Source organism: Sparus aurata, unplaced genomic scaffold (assembly GCF_900880675.1).
Source record: "Sparus aurata unplaced genomic scaffold, fSpaAur1.1, whole genome shotgun sequence".
Lineage (NCBI taxonomy): Eukaryota > Metazoa > Chordata > Actinopteri > Spariformes > Sparidae > Sparus > Sparus aurata.
The window spans coordinates 139,619-160,116 of record NW_022045106.1 but is presented as its reverse complement, the minus strand read 5'-3'; the positions used below and the strand labels follow the sequence as shown (position 1 = coordinate 160,116).

Genomic DNA, 20,498 nt, shown 5'->3' with positions numbered 1-20,498 from the left:
TTTTTTTTTTAAAAACTTTATTTTTATTAAAGTTTTCAGGTTTCTTCAACAATTAAACAAACAAACACACATACAAACAGACAGGCAGAAGACAGACAGACAGCTGGTATAAGAGAACAGACAGGCAGAAGACAGACAGACAGCTGGTATAAGAGAACAGACAGGCAGAAGACAGACAGACAGCTGGTATAAGAGAACAGACAGGCAGAAGACAGACAGACAGCTGGTATAAGAGAACAGACAGGCAGAAGACAGACAGACAGCTGGTATAAGAGAACAGACAGGCAGAAGACAGACAGACAGCTGGTATGAAAGAACAGACAGGCAGAAGACAGACAGACAGCTGATATAAGAGAACAGACAGGCAGAAGACAGACAGACAGCTGGTATAAGAGAACAGACAGGCAGAAGACAGACAGACAGCTGGTATAAGAGAACAGACAGGCAGAAGACAGACAGACAGCTGGTATAAGAGAACAGACAGGCAGAAGACAGACAGACAGCTGGTATAAGAGAACAGACAGGCAGAAGACAGACAGACAGCTGGTATAAGAGAACAGACAGGCAGAAGACAGACAGACAGCTGGTATAAGAGAACAGACAGGCAGAAGACAGACAGACAGCTGATATAAGAGAACAGACAGGCAGAAGACAGACAGACAGCTGGTATAAGAGAACAGACAGGCAGAAGACGGACAGACAGCTGGTATAAGAGAACAGACAGGCAGAAGACGGACAGACAGCTGGTATAAGAGAACAGACAGGCAGAAGACAGACAGACAGCTGATATAAGAGAACAGACAGACAGGCAGAAGACGGACAGACAGCTGGTATAAGAGAACAGACAGGCAGAAGACAGACAGACAGCTGGTATAAGAGAAACAGACAGGCAGAAGACAGACAGACAGCTGGTATGAAAGAACAGACAGGCAGAGACAGACAGACAGCTGGTATAAGAGAACAGACAGGCAGAAGACAGACAGACAGCTGGTATAAGAGAACAGACAGGCAGAAGACAGACAGACAGCTGGTATAAGAGAACAGACAGGCAGAAGACAGACAGACAGCTGGTATAAGAGAACAGACAGGCAGAAGACAGACAGACAGCTGGTATAAGAGAACAGACAGGCAGAAGACAGACAGACAGCTGGTATAAGAGAACAGACAGGCAGAAGACAGACAGACAGCTGGTATAAGAGAACAGACAGGCAGAAGACAGACAGACAGCTGGTATAAGAGAACAGACAGGCAGAAGACAGACAGACAGCTGGTATAAGAGAACAGACAGGCAGAAGGACAGACAGACAGCTGGTATAAGAGAACAGACAGGCAGAAGACAGACAGACAGCTGGTATAAGAGAACAGACAGGCAGAAGACAGACAGACAGCTGGTATAAGAGAACAGACAGGCAGAAGACAGACAGACAGCTGGTATAAGAGAACAGACAGGCAGAAGACAGACAGACAGCTGATATAAAAGGCAGAACAGACAGACAGCTGATAAGAGAACAGACAGGCAGAAGACAGACAGACAGCTGGTATAAGAGAACAGACAGGCAGAAGACAGACAGACAGCTGATATAAGAGAACAGACAGGCAGAAGACAGACAGACAGCTGATATAAGAGAACAGACAGACAGGCAGAAGACGGACAGACAGCTGGTATAAGAGAACAGACAGGCAGAAGACAGACAGACAGCTGGTATAAGAGACAGACAGGCAGAAGACAGACAGACAGCTGGTATAAGAGAACAGACAGGCAGAAGACAGACAGACAGCTGGTATAAGAGAACAGACAGGCAGAAGACAGACAGACAGCTGGTATAAGAGAACAGACAGGCAGAAGACAGACAGACAGCTGGTATAAGAGAACAGCAGGCAGAAGACGGACAGACAGCTGGTATAAGAGAAACAGACAGGCAGAAGACAGACAGACAGCTGATATAAGAGAACAGACAGACAGGCAGAAGACGGACAGACAGCTGGTATAAGAGAACAGACAGGCAGAAGACAGACAGACAGCTGGTATAAGAGAACAGACCGGCAGAAGACAGACAGACAGCTGGTATGAAAGAACAGACAGGCAGAAGACAGACAGACAGCTGGTATAAGAGAACAGACAGGCAGAAGACAGACAGCAGAAGACAGACAGACAGCTGGTATAAGAGAACAGACAGGCAGAAGACAGACAGACAGCTGGTATAAGAGAACAGACAGGCAGAAGACAGACAGACAGCTGGTATGAAAGAACAGACAGGCAGAAGACAGACAGACAGCTGGTATAAGAGAACAGACAGGCAGAAGACAGACAGACAGCTGGTATAAGAGAACAGACAGGCAGAAGACAGACAGACAGCTGGTATAAGAGAACAGACAGGCAGAAGACAGACAGACAGCTGGTATAAGAGAACAGACAGGCAGAAGACAGACAGACAGCTGGTATAAGAGAACAGACAGGCAGAAGACGGACAGACAGCTGGTATAAGAGAACAGACAGGCAGAAGACAGACAGACAGCTGGTATAAGAGAACAGACAGGCAGAAGACAGACAGACAGCTGGTATAAGAGAACAGACAGGCAGAAGACGGACAGACAGCTGGTATAAGAGAACAGACAGGCAGAAGACAGACAGACAGCTGATATAAGAGAACAGACAGACAGGCAGAAGACGGACAGACAGCTGGTATAAGAGAACAGACAGGCAGAAGACAGACAGACAGCTGGTATAAGAGAACAGACAGGCAGAAGACAGACAGACAGCTGGTATGAAAGAACAGACAGGCAGAAGACAGACAGACAGCTGGTATAAGAGAACAGACAGGCAGAAGACAGACAGACAGCTGGTATAAGAGAACAGACAGGCAGAAGACGGACAGACAGCTGGTATAAGAGAACAGACAGGCAGAAGACAGACAGACAGCTGGTATAAGAGAACAGACAGGCAGAAGACGGACAGACAGCTGGTATAAGAGAACAGACAGGCAGAAGACGGACAGACAGCTGGTATAAGAGAACAGACAGGCAGAAGACAGACAGACAGCTGGTATAAGAGAACAGACAGGCAGAAGACAGACAGACAGCTGGTATAAGAGAACAGACAGGCAGAAGACAGACAGACAGCTGGTATAAGAGAACAGACAGGCAGAAGACAGACAGACAGCTGGTATAAGAGAACAGACAGGCAGAAGACAGACAGACAGCTGGTATAAGAGAACAGACAGGCAGAAGACGGACAGACAGCTGGTATAAGAGAACAGACAGGCAGAAGACAGACAGACAGCTGGTATAAGAGAACAGACAGGCAGAAGACAGACAGACAGCTGGTATAAGAGAACAGACAGGCAGAAGACAGACAGACAGCTGGTATAAGAGAACAGACAGGCAGAAGACAGACAGACAGCTGGTATAAGAGAACAGACAGGCAGAAGACAGACAGACAGCTGGTATAAGAGAACAGACAGGCAGAAGACAGACAGACAGCTGGTATAAGAGAACAGACAGGCAGAAGACAGACAGACAGCTGATATAAGAGAACAGACAGGCAGAAGAGAGTTCTTGTCAATGAGGTTGAGTAAGGGGGCAGGCCCAGACTATGTGAAAGTGGTCTGCCATTGTCTGTCCACATTGTCTCCAGCATTGATCCTGTCCCTGGAGACCCTGCTGTTTAAATTTCAATTTAGGAGTCACAAAATATCTTATCAGGATTCTCGCCCAGCTCTGGCGATGGTGGTCCGAGCCTGACCCACCCGAATATCTCTCCAGTCATCCTCAGATATCTCCAGGCCAGACTCCCCCTCACATTTCTGCTTAACCTGGAAAGTTCAAGGTTCAAGAGTCTTTATTATCCCCTAGGGGCAATTTGTTTCACAGCAAGTAGCAAACATACAACAAACACATCCAAAAAGATATCTATTGGTGTTACATCTCGGAAGCAGGTATCTGCGTCTGGAAGGAAGCAACCTGAACTCTCTGTGCAAGGGCTGATCTGGGTATGCCAGAATCAGTCTGGCTTTGGTCACTGACCTCTCTCTGTGCAGCTCGGAGAGGTCATTTAGGGCTGTGCCCGCAATTTTTAGTAGAAGTAGAATGGTCCCTGGAAATTTGTAGGAGTGTATACATTTGTGATATTAAATGTTTACTGTCTTTAGCCTTCTATGCATCAGTAAATATACTGATCAGATTGGAATCCCAATTGTCCGTTTGTTTGATTTCTGTGTTGAAGTGGTCTCTGACCTGGAAACACCTGAATCCATCCTCTCTTCCTCTGTACGATTCAGAGATGTGGATAAAAGCCTGGAGGCCATCCTTGTGGGCTACAGTGCAGCAGGCTGTTATACCGTTGTGTGCTCACTGCCTGAAGCGCTTATCTAGACCTGCTGGTATAAACTCTGAGTCATATGCCACCCATTTCAATATTTTTGCATGTTTCTGGAAATGAAGCTTTTTATAGGTGTTGAACCACACCTTGAGGGCAACCCTGGTCCAGCGGTTTATTTTCTCCAGGTGAGGATCATAGTGTTAGTAGTTACCTGATTAAGACTGTTCTGGCTTCAGATTGCATTAATTCTAAATCTTTCCATTTGGCGGAGTAGTTCGGTTTACACCAGCAAACTAGAGGTCTGAGCTGGGCAGCAATGTAATAGTCCACCACACATGGTGGAGAGAGTCCCCCCTCATCTTTAGGTAACCTTGGGATCTTATATATAATTTGGGGCCTCCTGTTCCAGACAAATCTTGATATCATTCTATTCCATTCCCTAAAATCCTTAGTGGAGACCTCTACAGGAAGCGAGTGGAATAAAAGCTGGGGAGGACGTTCCTTTTTATCGTTTCAGTTCTATGAGACATGTCTGGGGAGTGCAGTCCATCTGTCGAGATCCGCTTTGATTGTCTTAATATCTGGATCGTATATATTTTGGAGATATCTCAGATATTTAACAGCAGGGGTGTCCCATTTAAATGTGTATTCAGTTTTTACCCAGAATATGAGCCAAACAGACTCAGAAGGGACGACATCAATGTAGGTGCACTTCTCCGTACGCTTGTCAAAGTGAGCAATATATCATCTGCAAACAGACTCATCTTGTTGTCACTGTCTCCAATTGAAATCCCCTCAATCTCTGGGTCCTCCCTTAATGCCTGAGCTAAGGGTTCTATAAAGAATGCAAAGAAGGAGGGGCTTAGAGGACAGCCATGATGTCATCCTCTCTCTAGCTTGATGGGTTGTGTTAGGTGGCTGTTGATTTTTATTCTAGCAGTGGGGTTTGAATAAAGTGATCTAATACATTGAACAGACTTGTCATTAAATCAAAACGTTGCAGTACAGTACTAAAGACAGCCGGGCCCAACCGAATCAAACGCTTTCTCTGCATCTAAACTGATCAGTGTTGCATTAGTGTTCATCTAATATTGTCCTGTGTTTGTCTTTCTCGGACAAACCCCGTTTGATCTGGGTCAACCATTTCAGAGACAGTGTGTTCTATCCTTTTTGGCCATAATGGAAGCACATAGTTTATAGTCCACATTCAAAATAGATATTGGCCTATTAGAACTACGTTCTCCCTTGTCTTTGCCTTCCTCAGGAACTATTGATATCGCCTCGTTCCAAGATTTGGGCACCCGGCTTTCCTTAAGGGTGTGGTTAAAGCCTCTGAGGAGCAGCGGCGTCAATTTAGGCTTGAATGTTTTGTACCATTCACTAACAAACCCGTCTGACCCTGGTGTTTTACTGGTCTTCAGTCGAGAAACAGCGTCACCCAGTTCACTGGTTGTTCTCTCCGAAGTCAGTAGATTATTCTGATGTTCTCCTATTAAGGGATGATCCAGAGATTTTAAGAACTCTTCAGTTACTGAGTCATCAGCTTTGTCAGGTTGGGTATGTAAGTCGTTATAGTAGACTTCAAAGGATGGCTGGATTTCTTCTAGTTTATGGCACATAAATGCACATAAAGGTAGAAACAAACAACATTTTGTTGTTTTTTGGAGTTCTTATTTTGTAAACAGTTCTTTCTGCTTGTTGCTTACAAAGTCTCCAAGACAGAAGCTTTATATCCTCTGGGCCGGTTTCATAATATTTTTTGTTTAATAAACGTCATTTTTTTCTCATTTTTTCATCATAAATCTGATTTATTTCTCCTCTTGTTTAAATTCGTTGGGTCAAGTTTGTGTTGCAGTTGGATATTCCAGTCTCTTCCACCTATTTAAAGTTCCTGATGACTCCAGGATAAAAAAGTCAAATATTTTTAAATAAATTATCTGTCATGTCCTGATGGCACATATACATTGAACAGGATGATTTCATTGTCATCAATCTTGCCTTTGACTAAGATATAGCGACCTTCTTTATCTCTGTTTGGAGCAGTTTGTTGGAACTGTAACTTGTTTGACAGTAACCACTCCCCTCTTACGCCCAGATGTGTGAGATGAATAAATGTGTTCATCTTTTTTAATTTTGCATGTCCTAAGTTAGAGAGATATGTCTCTTGCCAAAAAGCCACTTGAATATTTTCCCTTTTAATTTTAGTAATAACTTTGCTTCTTCTCACTGGATGATGTTATTATCTTACATTCCTGATGGTCCATTTGCTCTGCTTCTTTGTGTCAATGATGGCCTGATGCAACCTGAAACATATTGAACTTGGGTGTAAACAACTATTGAAATATGAACAACGCAGAACACAGTGAGCGAACAACAAGTTGACTTCCACAATTAAGGAACATATTATGATCCTTAAAACTGAAAAAAGAATCACTTCAGTTGACATTGAAATCCACCATGGTAGTCTGTCCACCAGTCCACTCTCCGGCTATCAACAGACCTGCTTATCTCAAGCTAAAGTCTTTAAATTTTTATATATTTCGATATCATACACATGGTCTATACATTTCTATTTTTTATATAATCTACACATTTCTGTATTATATACATTCTGTATACATTTCTATATAATATACTTTCTGTATGTGTTTCTATATGATATACATTCTCTATACATTTCTATATCATATACATTCAGTATACATTTCTATATCTTATAAATATCTATATTACATACATTCTGTACATGTTTCTATATATTATATATTCTGTATACGTTTCTATATGATCTACATTATCTGTTATCTATGTATTTCTATATTACATACATAATCTATCATTTCTATTTTATATACAATCTATACATTTCTATATTATATACATTCTGTATACATTTATATATAATATACATCCTGTAGATATCTCTATATGATAAACATTATGTATATATTTCTATATTATACACATAATCTATAAATTTCTATATTATATACATTATGTATACATTTCTATATAAGATAAATATCTATATTACATATATTCTGTATATGGTTCTATATTATATAAATTCTGTATATGTTTTTATATCATATATATTTATTATCTATATATTTCTATTTTACATATATTCTGTATATATTTCTATATTATATACATTCTGTATACTTTTCTATATAAAAAACATTATCTATATATTTCTATATCATTTACATTCTGTATAAATTCATATATTGTGTACATTCTGTATACATTTCTATATAATATTCATTCTGTATATGTGTCTATATGATATACATAATCTATACATTTCTATATGATATATATTTGGTATATATTTCTATATCATATAAATATCTATATTACATACATTCTGTATATGTTTCTATATGATATACATTATCTATATATTTATATGTACATACATTTTGTATATATTTCTATATCATATACATTCCGTATAAATTCATATATTATGTACATTCTGTATACATTTCTATGAAATATACATCCTGTATATCTCTCTCTCTATAAACATTCTGTATACATTTCTATATTATACACATGTCTGCATGTCTATAGTATATATAATCTATATTTTTCTATATTATATTCATTGTCTATACATTTCTATATAATACACATAATCTTTACATTTCTACATTATATACATTATCTATATATTTCTATATAATACACATAATCTTTACATTTATATATTATATACATTATCTATACATTTCTATATAACACACATAATGTATAATTTCTATATTATATATAATCTATACATTTCTATATTATATACATTTCTATACAACACACATAATCCATACATTTCTATATTATATACATTATCTATACATTTCTATATCATAAACCGTCTGAATAAATATCTATATTACAAACATTACCTATACATTTCTATATTACATAATTCTATTTTTCTAAATTATTTGTTTAACAATTGTGGAATCTGTCGGTCAGAAAATTCACATCTTGAGTCAGGGGTGGCTGTGGATCAGAGAGAGAGTCAGTGTGTGGTCATCAGAAAGTCGCTGGTTCAGTTCCCCGGTCTGCATGTCGAGGTGCCTGAACCCCAGACTGCTCCTGGTGTGCAGGTCGACACTGTACATGGCAGCCGCCGACACCAGTGTGTGAATATATGTATGAATTACTGCAAGTCGCTTTGGCAAAAGATTAACTTAAGTCTGATAAATGGGTTAAAATTTTAATAAGTTTGTCATTAAACTGAAAGAGGAAAAGCAAACTTTGTGTTCGTCCTCCTCCGCCTGCACTCGGCTCCTGTCGTCTACCTCTACCCAGCCTGTTTACATTTAAACCTGACGTCATCAGAAAGCGACAGGCAGCTAGCTACGCAGTTGTTTGTTTTATCGGATTTGTTGGAATTTTCCGCTGCGGAGTTGGACAGAAATAAAGTTCAATTAATCAGCTGAACCCAACGGAGACCTGGACCAAGCCCGAGCTCTGCCTGATTCGGATCAGACCGCAGTCCAGCTCTGGGTCGTTCTGAGTCTGTTGATTTGGAGATCTTTGAGGAGCGGTTGGTGCTAGCAGAGAGCTAACTGATAACACCGTTAGCTCAGATTAGCTGCTGTGTGTTCGTTGAATAATCCGGAGTGTGTTTCGTTTGTTTCTCTGCGATGGAGTTTGCCGGAGGAGGCGCGGTGCTGAGCGCCGGGAACGTCCCGGCCTTCCTCACCAAACTGTGGACCCTGGTGGAGGACCCGGACACCGACCCGCTCATCTGCTGGAGCCCGGTACCCACGTTATTTTAGCTTAGCTTAGCCGAGCAAAGCGCTAACGCCTCATTTAACTTTGACCAGACACAAAGGGTTAATTTAGAAGCTGTTAGCTGTCAACGTTATCTGATCGATGAAATTATAATCAGTTGAGATTGTGATCTGATTTTATTAAACTCAAAAGTGAGACAGGTGTGTGTGTGTGTGTGTGTGTGTGTGTATGTTCAGCAGTCAGCTGTTGGTGTGTGTCAGTCAACACCGACAGCTGACTCAGTGTGTTTCACTCTGACAGCTGTTTTCTGTATTTTGTATATTAGAAACCAGAATTAATTTTATTGACACAGACACATTAACAGACAGACAGATGAGTCAGGTGAGTCCTGACTGTAGACAGGTGAGACCTGACACACACACAGAACACACACACACACACACACCCCTTCTCTCTCTGTTTTCATCAGTCAGCCACTCTGGTTGGATCTGCTGAGTCATTCTGAAGCTGGACACACCTGTCCTTCAAAATAATTGATTATTAAAATATTTACAAATTGATTTTTTTGTTGATTGACGGTTGTTTATCTGTTCTGTGTGTCAGAGTGGAACCAGCTTCCATGTCTTCGATCAGGGTCGGTTCTCTAAAGAAGTTCTACCAAAGTTCTTCAAACACAACAACATGGCCAGCTTCATCCGACAGCTCAACATGTGTGAGTACCAACTCTAATATTTATTATAAGTCAGGCTTCATTCATGAAAGACGAACATCCCCACTGTAAAGACGGAGAGACAGACAGTGTGAGACGTGTTAGATGAGCAGAGAGACAGACAGTCAGTACGTTAACATGCACAGTTTAGTCAGATTACAGCCATAGTTCCACTATGCTACTCAACCAGACAACTGCAGTTGTCCGAGTATACATGCCGGTGAGAAAATCGGATTATTGTCCTGTCAGCATGTCATACCCGGTACGACAGGTGGCGCTGTACCCATTTCAACTAGTGGTAACAGAAACACCTCCGGCTGACCTCTTTACGTCACCAGCAACAACAAAGTGCCTCGGCATTCCAGAAAGATGGCGTACGAAGAGCGAGACGAAGCTCCATCTTTGTACATTTCATATATGGTGTACATGATAATTACACAAACTAGATGCACAGTGGCGCTCTTTCTCACAGTGATTTCAGAGGAAAGACGTCGCCGTCCTTCTACTTCCGGCTCACGGCCCCGGGAAAGAAATCTCGAGCCTGTGCAGAACCGCAAAATCCGATCTGATCTGATAAAACGTATACATGCAGGAGTAATGTGACTATCAATTGAATATCTAGGTGTTTTGATTCGACTATGAGAAATCTAATCTGGTCTGATTTTAGTCAGACTAAGGTGTATACATGCATCTTAAAAATCCCATCATAGTCGGACTAACACAGTAATTCGGTTTTCTTGAATGTCATGTAAACGCACTGACTGTGAGACGTGTGTGAGATGAGCAGGGAGACAGACAGTGTGAGACTTTTTGAGCAGAGAGACAGACAGTGTGAGATGAGCAGAGAGACAGACAGTGTGAGATGAGCAGGGAGACAGACAGACAGTAGCCCTTTTTAGATAGAAAAGGCGGCACATTTGCTCCAAGGTAAGGACGGCAATGTGCCGGCCTGTCTTTCTAAAATGGAGGCCTAATATTCCTCCTTTTCCAAAAGCCGCCTCTGAGGTAGGCGTAAACATGTGACGTGACGTGAAGCTCGAAGTTGTGCTGTGAACAGTGACATAGAATTTGTCTTCAAAATAAGAGCTTTACATTGCACCCCATTGGAGTTTAGAACTGGGTTCTTAGCGGGGGGCTTTTAATTTGAAAGTAGCGACCGTCCTTAGCTTTCTGACACAACAACAAGCAAACACAACCAAACAGCTACAGAGACCGAGGAGACGCTAGCATCTCCTGGATCTCAGCAGCTGTCCAGTTGTTCATCTCAATGTCCGCGGATGAAATGATAGACTGGCTGCTGTGATCAGCTGTTTCCTGGTTTTAAAACTCCCCGGCTGTGGGTCGCACAACAGTGCAGGTCATCGACACGTCCGCCCACCTCACGCAGAGGCCGGCACATTTCAGCCTCGTTTTTAGATAGCAGGCGAGGCGGAAATAAGCGTACCCTCCGAGGCGGAAAATCGGCAGACCACAACAGACCCCCAATTTGCCGCCCTCTGTCTAAAACTGCGGACCGAGCCGCCAAAAGGATGGGCAAATTGGCGGCCTGGTGCTCTGTCTAAAAACGGCTAGTGTGAGATGAGCAGAGAGACAGACAGTGTGAGATGAGCAGAGAGACAGACAGTGTGAGATGAGCAGAAAGACAGACAGTGTGAGATGAGCAGAAAGACAGACAGTGTGAGATGAGCAGAGAGACAGACAGTGTGAGATGAGCAGAGAGACAGACAGTGTGAGATGAGCAGAGAAACAGACTGTTACGACCAGGGCCTAGGGGAAACCCTGGTGCAACAAGTGTGTGAGACTCCCCCCTTCCCCATCCTCCAAGCACCAGCAGCAATAGCATTTTTAAATAGTTTTATTCAAAACAAACACAATTTCAATTGAAGCTTAATTGGCGAAGTTTCAGGAGCAGGACCACACCTCAACAGCGCCAACTTCCGCATTTCTATAAATAACCACCTGACCCTCTCATCTGCTTCGCTCTCGTATTCTGCACTCTCGCACCCAGAAACAAGATCACGCGACATCGCCTCGCCCGAGCACATCCAAACTTTTGTACGAGCAACATCAGGCTCTAGTCACCTCATCATGGACTTCGTATCACTATCCCCGTGGGACGATCTTTCAGACGAGATGAGGATCACCATTCATCTGAAGCCGACAACTTTCCCGTCACCTCCATACCCGAGACCCTGATTCCAGTGGCCCTACAGCCGGCTAGGGCGCGAGCGAGTCCGAAGAGCACCAACTTCGTATCATCCATGGTTCGCATCCCGCCTGGTTCATCTCTCCTCAACATCCAAGATTATCATAGTTCGTCCGACGACTCTCCCGTGTCTCCCAGCCCACCTCCTTCCGCAGCAAAGAGAGGACGAGGAAGTTCCGGAACAGAAAGTCACCGTCGCTGCAGTTCGCCACAGTTCGCCGTCTCCTTCACCTCCAAGAAGCGAAGCTTCCTGCCATCGTTCCGCCAACACCGGCCGAACAACTCGCCGGTCTCAACGTCTCCACGCTCCGGTGAGTTCCCCCGACCGGCTTTCATCTTCTACAGTCACCGATTGGACAATAGCCACTCCCCAGAAAACTTTAAACGACAAATGAATTCTGTTTCACCGAATGGACTTTAAAGCCAAACTTTCTCCACACGCATTTGAGCTTCTTCAGTCAACACCAGCTCTCTTCCGGGTGACGTCATCACGCGCACGCAACTCACCGCGACGTCGACGCTCCTGTTAAAAGGGACAGTACAATTAAATACTACAGCCCAAAGACAGCAGAAAGCTCATAGACAACAGAAAGTGCAGCAGCAAAAGTGGAGACAATCCTCAGCCAGATCAAATGACTCTAGAGTTTCTGCTACCACCGCTCGTCATCACTCCACTCCAAAGGGAGTGCCCAGATGAATTTCAGGACCTTCCAATCCCCATCAGGATTTTCATCATCGACACCAGCAACTTACAACATGGTGCCCACTGCCATCCAGTTCTAGCCACCACAACAGCCAATCTTTTGGAAAAAAAAACTAAAAAAACTCATGGCTGCTTGTTCCATTAACACCAGATCGCTTCCAGGTGACGTCATCACGCACAGCCCTACAGGCAGTGACGTCTACGCTCTTGTTAAAGGGACAGTACAATCAAATAACATCCCAAAGAAAACAAAGAGCAGCAGCAAAAGCAGAGACGGAGATCCTCTGCCAGATCAAACAACTCCAGAGTTTCCGCCACCACTTCTCGCATCACTACACTCCAGAGGGAGCGCCCAGATGCATTCCAGGACCCTCCAGCTCCTATCAGGATTATCATCATCAGCTACAGCAACCTACAACCCAAGGGCAAACGCCACAGTGCCCACCGCCATCCAGTTCCAGCCATCACCGCAGCTAACCTTTGCGGGGGCTCCTGGCACCGGGATGCCAGCGCCCCCCGCTGCTTTTTCCAACAACCACAGCAGCTCGCTTCAACCGGGGCTCCTGGCACGAGATGCCAGAGCCCCCTGCTTCCTGTTTCCAGCAACCACAGCAGCTCACTTCAACCGGGGCTCCTGGCACGAGATGCCAGAGCCCCCTGCTTCCTGTTTCCAGCAACCACAGCAGCTCGCTTCAACTGGGGCTCCCGGCACCGAGATGCCAGAGCCCCCTGTTTCCTGTTTCCTGTTTCCAGCAACCACAACAGCTCGCTTCAACTGGGGCTCATGGCACGAGATGCCAGAGCCCCCTGCTTCCTGTTTCCAGCAACCACAGCAGCTCGCTTCAACCGGGGCTCCCGGCACCGAGATGCCAGAGCCCCCTGTTTCCTGTTTCCTGTTTCCAGCAACCATAGCAGCTCGCTTCAACCGGGGATCCTGGCACTGAGACGCCAGCGCCCTCTGCTTCCTGTTTCCAGCAACCACAGCAGCTCGCTTCAACCAGGGCTCCGGATTCCGATTCTGATTCTGATCCTGGCACCGAGATGCCAGCGCCCTCTGCTTCCTGTTTCGAGCAACCACAAGCAGCTTGCTTCAACCAGGGCTCCTGGCACCGAGATGCCAGCGCCCTCTGCTTCCTGTTTCCAGCAACCACAGCAGCTCGCTTCAACCGGAGCTCCGATGCCAGAGCCCTCTGCTTTCTGTTTCCAGTAACCACAGCAACTCGCTTCAACCGCAGCTCCTGGCACCGAGATGCCACCGCCCCCTGCTTCCCGTTTCCAGCAACCACAGCAGCTCGCTTCAACCGGGGTTCCTGGTACTGAGATGCCAGCGCCCCCTGCTTCCCGTTTCAAGCAACCACAGCAGCTCGCTTCAACCGGGGCTCCTGGCACCGAGATGCCAGTGCCCTCTGTCGCCTATTTCCAGCAACCACAGCAGATTGCTTCAACCAGGGCTCCTGGCACCGGGATGCCAGCGCCCTCTGCTTCCTGTTTCCATCAACAACAGCACCTCGCTTCAACCAAGTCTCCTAGCACCAAGATGCCAGTGCCCTCTGCCGCCTAATTCCAGCAACCACAGCACCTCACTTCAACCGGGGCTCCTGGCACCGGGTGCCAGCACCCTATGCCGGGATGCAGGGAGCTTCCATCTCCCAGCTCCATCAGTCCCAGCAGCTCATGTCGGCTGGGGTCGTCAGCACCGGGATGCTGGCACCCATTCTTCCCCCTCAGCAGGCAACCACTAATTTCACTTTATACACAGCTACCCACACTAGGCCGCACAAAAAACCAAACGAGAGCTTCAGCCTTCTCTCGCCTGTTGTCGGCAGCTCCACCAGCACCCATATCTCAAGAACAGATGTCATCTACCCCTTCTGTCATCTTCCCGTAATCAACGGCGTATATAAGAAAGGCAGGCCCGTCATGCACCAAGGAGGTCGTTCAATTTGCAACGGCTTCAACAGTACCGGATGCACCGTGTCCCAGTGCCGCTTCCTCCACGTTTACTCCTTCTGCAGCGGGGGCCACGCCCACCCCGAATGCCCGTACAACCTACCTCGCCAAAGCTAGTTTCTCATAAAGGACTTGAAGAAGGTCTTCACCCCGGACTCCCACACAATCATCTATCTCTTTGAAATCCAAAATCTTCAGTCGACCATAACCGAGCCAGATTCAGTTGACCGCACGCTCGCTAAGGAAGTTAAGGAAAGTCCAGGAACAGACCAGTGCTCTTAAAGTCCTCCCTATTCACCCCGACTTCTGCTGTTTCTTCAGCATCCACTGGCGTGGTATATATTACTTCGCCGTTAGGCTCACCTTTGGTCGCAAAGCAGCCTAAACTCTTCGACACCCCACCTGAAGCCCTCAGCTGGATCCAGTCTAACAATTTCCCCCCACCTCATCGCCACCCGCTTCCGGCCTGATTACCCTGACTTCAGTCTTCTCCAACCTCGGGGTCCCATCGTCGCAGAGAAAACTCCACTCCCCTCCACATCCCTTGAGTTTCTCAGAATCATTCTTGACACTAACAAGTTTTAGACTTCATTCCCGGTCGGAAAGCTCAGCCGAACCTTCTTCTGCGCCCCGCGCCGCACCAAACGTCAACTTCTGTCCCTTCCGTCCCATCACTCTTGACCTCCATCTCCCTGGATAGCTCGAGCCTTGCTGAAATCTGTCCGTGACTCAACCCTATCACCAATTGGAACGGAATCCCTTTCTTTTACGATGACCAACCAACTAACCCACATGACATCCATCTGTACAGCGATGCTGCTCCTTAGGCCGGTTTTGGGGGTTTCTACAAAGGAAGATGGCTTGCGGCAGAATCGCCCCCGAAGCTCGCTAATGAATGCCAGAAGTTCAGAAGCTTGGCACCTCACGCAGATACCTTCCCTACGCCAGCTGGGCGTCGACATTCAACTCGTAAATCCTTCGCTTATACCCCTGATAAGCGACTCCCAGAGCTCCACCATCAACAGCCTATCACCCTCGACCCTCTCTTCCTACTGGACAGCTTGGAAAGCTTCCTTTACTTTCACGACCAATACAACACAACCTTTCCGTCATTCGATCTCATCACCACGACTTCTTTCAGTACTTACGCCCATTCCTCATGACAAATCACGCACCACCAAGCTTACCTTAGCGGTATCAGCTTCTTTCCAAGACAATAACCGGCTGTTCGTTAACAGTTCGTTAAGCCCTCGTCGTCTTCCTCTTAATGCCAACTTGCTGTTAATCTGCCTCCACACAATCCGTTCGGGGTACGGCACTCCTCAAGTCGCCCAAACCCTGGAAGCCATGTTCTTGCTTGCCTTTTGGTTTCCTCAGATGCTCCTAATTCACCTCCTCAACCATTCACTTCGACTCAAGCCGTCATGCTTGCATTTCTGACTTGTCTCGCTTTTCAGACGACACTATGGTGTTCCACTTAAAGCAAACCAAAACCAATCAATTTGGTCCGCCTACACCCGTCTTCTTCTTCAAGGTCCAATCACCACTGAATCCCTTCGAAACCCTCGCAAATTTCTTGCAATTCCGTAAATCTCACAACAACGACAGATCCTCTCTTCATCTCCGAATCCAGCCAAGTGGCTACTCGATTCTGGTTCCACCATCACTTTCGCCGGGTGCTCTCATTGTCTGGTATTTTGCCCGACAACTACTCTGGGCACTCCTTCAGCTGCCACTTCAGCCTCCCGTAATGGCTTCCCAGAACACTTCATACATCTCATAGGCCGCTGGTCCTCCCAAACGTACCACCGTTACATCTGTTCTGATCTCAAAGATCTCAGATCCGCTCAATCTCTTCTCAAGTAATTGGAGGTTTTTGGGGGTCCGTCGCTGCCCGGGAGCGGCGGCGGATTCTCTACAAGAATCCCCACAACGCACTCGAAGAACTCAAAAGAACCAAGATCTTCGACACTTCGTTTTCCTTTGTCACTAATAAATCCTTAAACGCATCTCGTTGATGGTGTGGTCCTTGCTAGTGAACAATCAATTAATCATGCATGCTGGCAGTCTGAGTCAATGGAGGAGAGAGCCCCCAGGAACTGGGAAGAGCTGGCCTTTTAACCCTTGTCTGTCAGGAACCAATCAGCTCCCAGGGACAGCCTACAATCCATCAGACACACCTGCAACCACTCTCTCACTCACATACTCACAGGTAAAAGAGGGATATTAAAAACAGACAAATAGAAACATGACCTCTAGCGCCGTAACACCTCCCCCCTTAAAACTGAACATTTCTCCCCAAAGAAATGTTGAAGTTAATGCAATGCAATCGGGTGATGATCACTCACAAGTCTGTTCCCCCTTAAAACCATTCTACATAAAAACACTTCTGCACAGGACCAAAATCAAGTCTGTGGGTGCCACTCCCACAAACAAAATGGCCACCACCATGAGGAGAGAACACAAAAAGCAAATACACGAACTGTGGTAACAGACAAACACCACACACCAAAAACAGCAACAGGTGGCCAACACAACAGTGGAGTGCAACAGCCACCACACAAAAGGCATCACTATATAGTCAACACTACACACAAATGTTGCCAGCTTACACCTAAGCTGCAACCACAAGTGACCCAACAAAAGTGAACTGCCACTACCACACCCAAAATGGACACTTTGTGATCTCAAACCACACGTTACTGTAAAAGGAGTGTAACAAAGAGACAAAAAGTGACCAGACAAACTGGGAAGCCACATCCACCACTCAAGATCCACTGATCTGGGGAGTGACACCATGCCAATCACACTAATTAATACACTAAAGCAGCAACACCTATATGACCAAACCAAAAGTGGACTGCAACAACCACACACAAAAGGCATCACTCTGTAGTCACCACTACACAAAATGTTGCCAGCTTACACTTAAGCTGCAACCACAAGTGACCCAACAAAAGTGGAGTCCAGTTACCACAACCAAAAGGTCACAAAAAGTTACTGAACACAAGTATTAATTAGGGCCACACATCACAACGTGACCAACACAAAAGCAGCCATCTCACACAAAACTACGTTGCTGTGCAAAGTATAAACGAAGGGATACAAACTGCAGAGACACCCCAACTTTACCTGCCTACAAAAGGTGGCTAACTCACCTAGCTAGTCTTCAGTGGCTTGCCGAGCTCGAGGCGTCTTTAAACGCTGAAATCAGTGTTTAAACCCTTGTCTGTCAGGCAGGAACCAATCAGCTCCCAGGGACAGCCTACAATCAAACACACCTGCAACCAATCTCACACACACACACAGGTAAAAGAGGGATATTAAAAATAGACAACAATGCAAACATTTATGACCCTCTAGGGTCGTAACACAGACAGTGTGAGATGAGCAGAGAGACAGACAGTGTGAGATGAGCAGAGAGACAGACAGTGTGAGATGAGCAGACAGACAGACAGTGTGAGATGAGCAGAGAGACAGACAGTGTGAGATGAGCAGAGAGACAGACAGTGTGAGATGAGCAGACAGACAGACAGTGTGAGATGAGCAGACAGACAGACAGTGTGAAATGAGCAGACAGACAGACAGTGTGAGATGAGCAGACAGACAGACAGTGTTATTTGTTATCTATCTATAAATACAAGGAATCTCTGTCTGTGTGTGTGTGTGTGTGCGTGTATGTGTCTGTTAGTCAAATATCTCTGCGGATCAGGATCACACTGACCCGAGACTTTCAACATGGCTGCTGCGTGGTTCAGTGGTGTGCATCTAAGCATTTGCTTGGACTGCAATGATACCGTGAATGAATTATTTCATGAATGCTTTACACATTCCGCCGAGCATTGTCCACCGGAGCCACCACAGTCACGTGCGCACCAGAGCCAATCACTGCAGAGCTCAAGCCCACGACATACCTGAAGAAACAAAAGGATTTATATCTGCAGTGGCGCGAGCTGGACCGGGATTTTGCCGGCGGTTCGGTCCGTTCGGTTCTGTTCTGTTCTGTGCTTCTAAACTGACTGTTGTGGATTAATGAGATGAAACGAGTCCGGACCGAGTCTGTTCGGGTCTGAGGAGATCCCCAGACTCGCGGACAACAAAGTGGAATCGGAATCTGTGGATGTTCATGTGTAGCTGCTAGCCGCTAGCTACACGGCCCACATCCAGAGGCGACGGACCGGACGCATCGGCATGTCCAAAACCGGACCTAGGGTAAATAATGTCCGCCACGCTTTTTCGCGAACATTGCCGTCACGTTTGCTTTGTGTCTGGTGCAGGAAGAAACGGTAAAAACGGGCTTTTGTCACGAAAGTGTCCAAGCAGCAAATTTGGTTGTTGAGGAACAGGAAGTTGTGGGAGGGACCTAGGCGGATGATTGACAGGCAATGATGGTCGGTGTGTAGACAGTGATATTGAGAGTTGAGAGATTTGCGTATGGAGCCAGAACGGTGACTTTAAAATTGGCATCCAAAAAAAAAATTGGCATTGAAAACAAAACCAGTACTGAAAAAAGAAACATTGTCATGGAAACATTTGTATTGAAAACAGTTGTATTGGCATTGAAACAAGTATTGGCACTGAAAAAAGAAAGTAATTCAAATAATTCAAATCCGAAAATCTTATCATTTTATTTTATTGGGATTTTTTTGTATTTTTCAATGACAATCTTCAGATTTTTTCTTCATGTCACTTTTTTTTCAGTGACAGATTTTTTTAACAATGTCAGTTTTTTTTCAGGTTCACTGATTTTCAGTTTCAACTTTGTGTCACTGTTTTGGTGCGGAGAGGGCGGGGCCTGAGGGGAGGGGCAAGTAGAGCGTGGTTTGCATATCATTTGAGAAGGTAATGGCAGCAGCCTGCAGGAAGGCGGGGCTGGACAGTCCAGCCATAATACCGTTGTACCCGGCCGTCTCTGGGCAACACAGAGTCCAACTACCTCGCGGACTTTTCTTCAAGCTCTCTCCTGATGTGTCCAAGTCTCTGTGTATCTGGTTCTGTCCCAGAGCTCCCGAGCCCCGCTCCTATATGCGTATGGAGTGTGGTAGTAGTACCGGGGCGCTGAGCACGGAGCATTAGCCTCAGTTAGCACAACAGTAGAACAGCAGGCTGTTCTCGCTTGTTGTGTTGCTCCGAGCCAGGGCTGCAGCGCCGACTGCAGCGCTCTGGTCTGCTCTTCGAGCTCTGTGCCACCTACCGCATGTGTGGTAGCCCCTTCGCTCATCTCCTCTACACTGCATGTGTGTGTGTGTGCATGCCTGTGTGTAATGTGAGTGGAAAAAGAATTTTCTAATTTGGGATTATAATAGTATTTAAAATAAAAAAACGTGTTGGATGTATATTGTGTAAAATTTTGATGTGTCATCTAATTAGAAATACAGTACTCTGCCAGTCGTGTCCTCTCCTTTCATAAAGGGCATTATGTTGCCTGTTGCTGCATTTGGGTCCATAACATAAAATGTGGTTTATCATCAGAAGATTTCAACTCTTTGTGCTTATTGAATCTGCAGATGAGTTTTCATGCGAAGGGACAAGCCGAACAACTTTAGTTACAAAAGTAAAGTCTTTACCTGGAATGGGGAAGAATTTGATTAGAAGAACACTCATAACTCAGCAAGACACCGTTAATATCAAACAAATCATTTCCATAAATCATTCCTCTGTATCAGCTCTGCTTTCCTAACTGTGAAGTCTTCCTTCCAAACAATGCTTTAGTGTGGGAGAAGTTATGGGAGTAACTTCTAGGAGAGCTTGTTGGTAAAAAAAAAAAAAAAAAAAATAGGTCATTTTTAAATATTATAATTACAAGTAAGTAGGGCTGGGCGATTAATCGAATTTTGATCGCGATTTCGATTTTGGCTTC

The 20,498-nt window shown here is 45.2% G+C and overlaps 1 protein-coding gene across 3 annotated transcripts in view; it reads left to right on the top strand.

The window, feature by feature from the left end:
* The first annotated feature begins 8,649 nt into the window (after positions 1 to 8,649).
* hsf1 (heat shock transcription factor 1) overlaps positions 8,650 to 20,498 on the top strand; it is a 43,882-nt gene continuing 32,033 nt past the window's right edge. For all 3 annotated transcript variants that reach the window (XM_030410508.1, XM_030410509.1, XM_030410507.1), the window contains exons 1-2: positions 8,650 to 9,096; positions 9,674 to 9,782. In XM_030410508.1, the coding sequence (XP_030266368.1) occupies positions 8,980 to 9,096; positions 9,674 to 9,782 (226 nt within the window). In that variant the 5' untranslated portion in view covers positions 8,650 to 8,979. The remainder of the gene's footprint in view (positions 9,097 to 9,673; positions 9,783 to 20,498) is intronic.